This window comes from Nelusetta ayraudi, unplaced genomic scaffold (genome assembly GCF_046127955.1).
Source record: "Nelusetta ayraudi isolate G7.1 ecotype Tasmania unplaced genomic scaffold, CSIRO-AGI_Nayr_v1 ptg000097l, whole genome shotgun sequence".
NCBI classification, from domain to species: Eukaryota; Metazoa; Chordata; class Actinopteri; order Tetraodontiformes; family Monacanthidae; genus Nelusetta; species Nelusetta ayraudi.
The window spans coordinates 2,696,675-2,705,357 of NW_027466147.1; the positions used below are offsets into that span (position 1 = coordinate 2,696,675).

General features: G+C 44.8%; 1 protein-coding gene across 1 annotated transcript; it reads right to left on the reverse strand.

The window, feature by feature from the left end:
• Positions 1-1,370: 1,370 nt before the first annotated feature.
• rab33a (RAB33A, member RAS oncogene family) lies at positions 1,371-7,771 on the reverse strand. Its single transcript, XM_076048019.1, has 4 exons — positions 7,214-7,771; positions 3,037-3,177; positions 2,228-2,308; positions 1,371-2,138 (listed from the first exon to the last, which is right to left on the reverse strand). The coding sequence occupies exons 1-4, from the start codon at positions 7,667-7,669 to the stop codon at positions 1,914-1,916; spliced, it is 903 nt and encodes a 300-aa protein (XP_075904134.1). The 5' UTR covers positions 7,670-7,771; the 3' UTR covers positions 1,371-1,913.
• Between the last annotated feature and the right edge of the window lie 912 nt (positions 7,772-8,683).

Here is an 8,683-nt window from a genome sequence, read left to right on the forward strand (position 1 = left end):
TCAAGCTTTTAAAAGAACAGGCAGTTTTTGTTTGTTTGTTTGTTTGTTTGTTTAAAAGGATGACGTCACTTCACTGAGCTTTGTGTGAATGTGTGAATTTGGGACGGAGAGACACACACAAAAAAAAACAGTATTATTTTTCTTCTATGTAACAAATAACAAGATTATTTTAAATCCCCAGTGACGACTCTTGTAACTTTTTGCCACAAGGGAAAATATATGAGGCAACTTCCATATTAAACACCACGCGACTCTTTGACAGACCTCAGGCAGTGTCGGCGGCCTTTGCTGGATGCATACGATGGATTAGGTTTCATACCTGACATCATCAAGTGCAGGAAGACCATCACTCAATAGAAAAGAGTTATGAGGAGATTGCTATTGACTTGAATGCATCACAGTGAAGCTTAATGCCGCATAATAACACAAACTTCTGAGCTCAAACGCCGTCGTACCGAGGATTGTGGTACTCCTCGGCCCATGTGGGAGTGATCTAAAGCCCACTGTACCACCACGGACACCAAGTCATAAGTGGGAGTTTGTACGAGTGCTCCATGATGCAGTCTGTGTCGGGGCTGTGGCTCGGATTCTCTCTCGGACTCATTTCTTATTCACACAACGGTCGTTCTAGTCTGTCGATATATCCGGAGGTCATGGCTCGTCCCGCCCTCTCCGTGACAGCGGAGCAGGCGTATTAACAGTGATATGGAGGGGACGTCGTCAAAGTCTTGAGCCGCAGTGTAAAATCTGGTCTGAGAAAAACAGAGTTGCTGCCGACGCCGGCTGTTCTGAGGTCAAGAACCAAAGATTGGTTGGGTTTTGTTGCACTAAATGGGAAGATTCAATGAGCAACCTTCAGTGTATTGGTACTGGAAGACAAAGACGCCTTAGAAAAAGATGTGACGAAGAAGTCATGCAATGGCAGGGAACCTTTCTCCTGCATTAGAGGTAAGAGGATCCAAGAGGCTCCATCGATCCGGGATAAGGTTCTCTTGGAGCCTCTGTGGTCCATCACCAGGAAATGCGTTCCTTGGTCCTAATGCCTACCTGAAGTCTTCCTATCACCAAGAATACGTTGCATTTCTCAAGTTATCGCCATCTTAGTGATTTTACTTTATCTGCTATATTTCTGACAGAATAACATAATTTTTTTTTTTTTTTTTTTTTTTTTTTTTTATAAGTCAAGCAGTCTACAATTGGCTGTATCAACTAAGCTCACCCTTACGGGATGAAATAGTTCAATTTGGACCCCTTTATAGGCTTTCTTCAAACCAAGAACCAGGGCATTATTTTAACTTAAGACTGGAGATTTAAAAAAAACAGGGGAAAAAAGGAGACTGGGAATGAATCTGAGAACAAGGCAGCAAAAATAGGACAGTACCTGTGAATTTTGCTTTTAATCATGGCGTTCCTATCAAAAAAAAAAAGGAACAAAGAAAACAGGGCTGGTTTTCAACAAAATAATCACATTGCGTCTCAGTTCGGACATCCCAAAATGACACCAACACAAAGTCTACGGCATTAAGTTGGGGCACAGTGAAAAGATATTGACTCATTCTCACAGTATGTCTAAGTAAGGAAAGGGATAAAACACTGCAGTCTAAAAAGGCAACATTGTCAAATTTCCTAATCGTTGATAATTACATCGGGTCCAAATCACCTCCTTCGCTCCAGTCCTCTCCCTCCAGAACGAGACCAGTGATGGTGTCCGCGGGACATGCCAGATATTTACACTTTACCTCCATCCTCCATTTACTTAAAACACATACAGTAGCCGATGATCTCAGCCTTAAGCCAAAAGGTACGCTGTCATTAAAAGACTTGCTTCAACCTCACTCCTCCCGTTCCTCTTGGCGTCTACCATTTCATCTCCGCTCTTCCCCTCTTATTACGCCTCCTACTCTCGGCGCTCCTCAACAGGGACAATTACTCTTTGTCTCAGTCTCTTGTGTGAGTCGGACCCTCCCGTCTTCTCTCTCCACATCTCGGTACAGCAGAGACTTCTGGGCCTTGAGGCGGCAGGCCAGCGCCATGAAGATGGAGTCGACGTTCTGACTCTCCCTGGGGTCCTTGGCTGATGTTTCGAAGAGCAGCATGTTGTGGGCGTCGGCAAACTTCAGCGCCGTGTTGGAGGGAACCTGAGGAAACCAGCAGTGTTTTGGCGGTGAGGCTTGGAACGCCGATTTTAACAAATGCGCATTGTAATTGAGGCTCGAGTCAACCCTACTTGTATTTGGTCGATGAGATCGCACTTGTTTCCCACCAGGACTCGAGGAACAGACGCCGACACCCGGTGGCCATTACACTCCTAGAACATAAAAAGTCATTTGATTATTTAGATGCTCAGAATCTTTATAATCTCAACTCAGTGGTCTCGTGGTAGAGTGTCAACCCTGAGACTGGTAGGTTGTGGGTTTGGTCCCCAGCCGAACCCACTGTAAAAACGGTATCCATTGCCTCCCTGCTTGGCACTCAGTATTCGGGGTTGGAATTGGGGGGGTTAGATCACCCAATGATTCCCGGGCGCGGCACTGCAGCTGCCCACCACTCCCCTTTAGGGGATGATGGGTCAAATGCGGAGGACTAATTTTGCATCCTTCGGGTTGTGACAATCACTGGGACTTTAACTTTTTAACTTTAACTTTAATATCCTATTGGTTGGAGAGTCCATATTTTGCTGGTGACCTGCGTACTATTTGAAATGATGGGATTAGCAGTAGCAGTAGCAGCTTTTTGTTTACCACCACCGGATTGAATGTATTATGAATGAATAATGGTTGCAATGTAAGCGCTTTGAGTACCTCGTCTCTAATGTTACTCTCTACTGTCCATAAGAACTATTGTCAGACTTTATTTCTATCTTGAACTGTGTTCACTTCCTTCAGACACCCCGTCCTACTTTGAGGTGAAAATACAGTTTTAACCTGCTGCCAATAAAATGAAACTTTATGAAAATCATCATAACAAAAAAGTGTTGTTTTTTTTTTAACTTTCTGTACAATTGATAGTTGCCTGGCACTGTTATCAGATACCAACCTCTATCCACGTCTGCAGGTTGCGAAAGGAAGCCATTTTGGTGACGTCGTATACAAAAACCACTGCGTGCACATTGCGGTAGTAGTGTTCCACCATGGATTTACGGAAGCGCTCCTGGCCCGCTGTGTCCCACACCTGCACCTGTGGAGAGGAACAAGAAACTGGAAGTTTGTATTTTGCTGTGAGGACAACGATTAAACACTGGCATCTCAGAACGGGTGCAAAATACACTTACGGGGCGTCGCCATGTAGCAACACAAGCTTTTTATCCTCAATCACATTGGTCTCAATTAGGTTTACCCTTTTCAAGCGCTTCAAAGTAATTCACATTCTCTGTTTTCTCTGGTCTGGGTTCTGTGACTGCCTGATACTGGAAAAGCTAATTTTCTAGTCGGAAATTAAATCGTTGTGTTGAGTTTACGTGTTCATCCTGTGTCCAGTGGGTTTCTTCCAGGGTCGTCCAACTTCCTCCCAAAGTCCATAGACTTGCACACGAGGTGACTTTGGAATTCTGAATTGGCCGTAGGTCTGAGTAGGAGTGTAAATTGCGATAAACTGCTGACTTGTCCAGGGTATAACCCCGATTTGAACAAAGTTTTTCTTTCTTTCTCTTTTCCCTTTCTTTTAGTGTTTCTTTTATACTGATTACTAAGACAGGAGAGAGGATGCTTCAGGCTCACTTCAGGCTTTATAGCCTGTTTTGACAATTGCCACCACAATAACCTGATCACCAGATAGAGTAATTGCCAAAGTTAGAGTTGGTTTGGCACGCAAGTTATGTTCAGTCACGTTTAAAGTAAAACATTTAAAACATATATCAGAATTTGGATAATATAAAAACTAAATCATTTATGGTTACGATGCTCAGCCAGACTTAACAGTGGATTATACGGTGTGCTCAAAGCTGCCCGTCTGATCAAATAGTTATCGTTTGGTAATCAGCACTTTGTACATCGACGCCTCCTCAGACTCTGACTGCCCGGGTCTGTGGAAAAAAAAGGAACCAGTGTATTATCAGCTATTACCATTTAAAAAGGACAGGCCAGCATTTACCATCAGAGGCTACAACAGCTCTAATCACGCCTACAGCATCAAAGCTTTGTCTTTGTTCTACATTCTGCCACATAATCCAGCAGCAGGCAGAGCAAATAGATGAATCACACAGTGATCTGGAAGAAAACAAGCTCTGAATAAGCAGCACTTACATCATCAGAGATCTTTGAAACATAATGTATATATTCAGTTTCGTGATGATTAAAAAGGGCCGGTGCTTCTTCTTCTTCTTCTTCTGCATCTTCCAACTTAACAATAACTTGACAGAGCTTTTCTTGAACTTAAAAAAAAATAAGTTTAAAAGAAGTCTGGTGTCATCCAGTTATTGTACATCCATCCATCCATTTTTCATCACAACTTCTCCTTGACTTGGGGTTGTGGGGGTGCTGGAGTCTATTCCAGCTGTCTCAGGGTGATACACAGGGGTGATACACAGGGGTGATACACAGGGTGATACACCCTTGCAGGGCCAACACAGAAAGGCAACCAACCGTCCAGGCTCATGCTCAAACCAGAAGCTTCCTTTCACAAGTCTGGAGAGGCTGATCTGGTATCTGCACAATTTTACCTCAGCACCACATCTTGCTGAAATCAAACCTCTTTGTTTTTAAGTCCTTAGTTCACACATAGAAAAAGACGGTCCAACAGTAGAGTCTCACACTGGGGAGAAAACGACATCGATCCAACCAACATTCTCGAGCTCCTCTGTGGAAGTGTAGCGTGAATGCAAAATTTAATCCTGAAGACGGAACCACCCAAGCAAACCTATAAGATCATACTTCCTGTCATGACGTTGTAGTTTTGTAGTTTAATCACCATAAATACTGTAAACTGACCAACCACTGCTAAGTAGCAACCATAGGTGCAGAATCTTTTTCAACAACAATGAAAAGCTCCAATCTGTGAGTGTTAAAATCTGCATGCAAGTCTTATTGATGAACCATCAGCTTCAGTTTGATTGTGATGAAAGCAGGAAGTCGCTGCGAGAAGACAAAACACCTATGAGCCCTTGGCTGCCAACGACATCACAGCGTGCCTGCTGGGCTGGCTGCTATTTGAGCGGATCTTGGTGACATTTTTGTGTCAGTGGAAGAACAAAAGAACCACGCCGATGCGTTTCTCAGCGGAAAAGATGTTTTTTTGCTTTACCCCTGACAGGCGTTGACAGGAGTTCAGTTAAACACTGCGTTACAGCTCAGCGAGACGTACATCTGGCGTCGCCCTTCACACTAACACCAAGCCTTGAAACGCTGTAACCTGGCTCCGCTCGTCGTGATCGGCTTACCTCTGCCGTACTGACGGAGGGTTCATCTAATCTCATGCAACACTTTTTTTTTTTTTGGAATCTCCTCCTTTCAATTGAAATCAGACGAATCCCTCAGATCTGGAATCAGTCTCACCTGGTGTGTGTGTGTGTGAGGTTAACACTGATTTAAAACCAACCTGATAACCGTGGCCCATGAAACACCACTGGACAGATATAGCCGCCTGTCTGCTTGTATTAAACCATCAAAGACACAGCAGCGTGCAGATAACACAGTGATGTAATGCTTTGTGCCCACACTGAGCCTGGCTCTTTGCCAGCAAAGGTTCATCATGAAATTGTTCTATTAACTGCTTTCCAGGCTGACAGCACAAAAAAAGAAAGAGAGTCACTGCATCCCTTCTTTGGAAAGAGCTTCAGTCGTCTCGCTGGACACACTCAAACAAACTCCTGAGTAACGCTTAAATATCTGCACGTGTTTGGCTCCGTATATTCGCCTTTGTTTGCCTGGTTGGGGTGAAAATAGAATCTTTCAACTTAGCTACACCTCGGGTACTATATATATAAAAACAACACCAACTATAAACCCAGTGTTACTTACACTTTCTTGTACAACCTACTGTATATTCTGACGACAGGTAGGATGACTCACAATAACCTAACAGAGTGTTTTTGTGAGTCAGCATTAGGGGGCATCTGGAGGTTGCAGACAGGCTGTTCTACTGAGACAGAAAAAAAGGGGGAAGGGAGCCACTAGAGGCGTGTGTGTGTGTGTGTGTGTTAGCAGCTGCACACACACACACATGCACAATGAGGTAGTGAAGAGGAGGAGGACAAGGGGGAGGAGGATAAAGGTTGTTTTTTTTTCAAACACAGATTTTTTTTTTTTTTTTTAAACTGACAAAATAAGAAATGTCACCACATCATGTTTCAGGATGTCTTCCAAGATGTCGACTGAGATGCTAGGTTAAGGGTCACTTCAGCTGCCATGTCGGTCATTAAATTTTAATCAAGCGGCCATCAGGACACTATTACAGTAATTTGTGTCCGATGTGATATCTGCATCCAGCAGAGATTGACACAGTTGGGATGTATTTCTGGGTTTTTTTTTTCCTCGCAGGGGAGGCTGAAAACTGCTGGACTGCTTTACATTTCAACACATAATATCTCTGTCGCTTCTCAACTCGCCTCTTTTGTCGATGTGTGCGACAGAGGTTGGCTTCATCGCTGCACAGCAACTCTTAACGTTTTTGTTTGTTTGTTTTTAACTTTGAGAGATGCATTGGCCCTGGAAGGTATAGCTGGACTTCAGGCTTCAATGATCAGAAACATGCCACATTTGTTCCCAAGGAGCAGATGGAGCTGCGTCCTTAAAACAAAGGAATATTTGAAATGACAAGACGGTAATTGGTTCCATTTGTTCGACTGATGAGTCAAAGATGTTTCGTCTTCAGACTTACCACAAAAAACTATTTTCACATTCGCTGTTCCGGGTCATTTACCGATCAATTAAATATCCATTGAACTGCCTCATCTGATATTTTTACACGCACGACTGGAACACCAGCACTCCCATGTGAACGCATCACTCGGTTGTCTCCGTCTGGGGGTAAAAAAAAACAACAAAAAAAAACCCTACTTTGTTAAACGACTCATCATAGTAAAGAGAGAACAGGGGGAAATAGAACAATGAAGAGAGAGATGACGTGTGCCGCTGAAATAAGAGAAGAGCTATACAGCCACAGCTGAGAAAACAAAAAAGAAGAGAGGCATGAGGTGGAGAAGGTAGAGGAGGAGGAGGAGGAGGAGGAAGCGGGGAATCACCACTCATCAACAACCCGGCCCCTCTGTCGCTCCCACCTTGATGGTTTCCCCCTCGATCTCCACCGCCTTCTCCCTGAAATCCACGCCGATGGTCGCCTCGGTCTTGTCGGGGAAGCTGCCGCCGGTGAAGCGGAAGGTGAGACACGTCTTGCCGACGTTGGAGTCCCCGATGACGATGATCTTGAAGATCCGCGTCTGGATGCTCAGCTCCAGGGAGGAGGTGCTCAGGTCCACGGAGGACGTGAGGTTCGGGGCGGCGGCGGAGGAGGAGGCGGCGGCGGCGGCGGCGCTGCTGCTGCTGCCGCTGTTGGCTCGGCTCCGGCCGGCTCTGTGTAGATCCATGGACGGCGTCAGGATGGTCACATTGTCGTCCGCTCGGTTCCTCCGGGCGACACCTCTTCCGAAGCCGCCGCCGCCGCCGCTGCTACCGCTGCCTCCGCCTCCCCTTCCGCCCGGTGCTCGGGCCTCCTCCTCCGGGGAATCGTTGGTCATGATGCCGGAGGAGGCGATGCGCAAATCGGTGTCGTGTGCGAGGAGAGGCGCGGCTCGGAGACAGAGGAGAGGAGTGGGGGGAGGACGGGAGGATGGATGGATGGCTGGGTGAAGGGAGGGGAGGAGGAGGAGGAGGAGGAGGAGAGGAAGGAGGAGAACACAAACGATGCTCTCTGAGAGCTTGGCGTCAATTAAAGAAACAGAGCTGTTTAAAAAAATAAAAATAAATAAGAGAAACGATGATCAGCTCAAATCTGTCAATACAATCAGGTTACAAGCTGCTATTCAACAAGAATGATAAATCATTATTTATTTATTATCAATAATCTGATTTACTATCAGGTCAATAGGATCCCAGATTCAGTCTTAACACCTTTAATGTACAAGGAACCTGCATCAATTAAAGTCAAAGTTGAGAGTTTACACCCCTTTGTTGTGTGGCCCTTGGTGAGGAGCACTGTGCCTTTTTTGCAGCATACGAGAACTTACAATATTGTAATGGTTGCATGATACAAAAATAACAGACAGTAAACAACTGCTTGAAGGTAGACAGTGGTTAAAGTCTATTTGCATCATTTACTTTATTATACTATATCATAAATACATTTACCACTTGCTTGCTGCATTAAAAAATAGTGAAGTGGTCATATTTATTATCAGGAACAAGCTGCATCCATAATTTATGATATTTTTTTTGTGCAGACGTTCAATGACCTGTATTGAAAAACATCAATCCTGATGCTAAAAATCATTCAGTGGAGCTGTCAGTGGCCACGGCCGCAAAGAGGGTCGCTGCCACACATTTTCTCACAGTCATGTGATCCAACCCACTCGCATTCTCACATTCCATCAGCCAACGAGGCAAAGATCATCCTGTCGCCGAAAGTCCAGGCTCAGCTGGATTTCACCTTAGAAAGAGCAGTTACGAGCGCCGAGCCAAACAACACACTGGTAATTTACCAACCGGACATGAATGAAATATTTTTGAAAGTCTTTGAAATCCATTTTTTTCTG

What these genes read in the sequence shown, in the direction of transcription:
- rab33a (XM_076048019.1), bottom strand. Translation starts at nt 7,669, where the DNA reads ATGACCAACGATTCCCCGGAGGAGGAGGCCCGAGCACCGGGCGGAAGG. An exon ending in TCGAGGGGGAAACCATCAAG is followed by an intron (nt 3,178 to 7,213) that starts GTGGGAGCGACA and finishes TCCTCTCCACAG; the next exon opens with GTGCAGGTGTGGGACACAGC. An exon ending in ATCTCATCGACCAAATACAA is followed by an intron (nt 2,139 to 2,227) that starts GTAGGGTTGACT and finishes TGGTTTCCTCAG; the next exon opens with GTTCCCTCCAACACGGCGCT.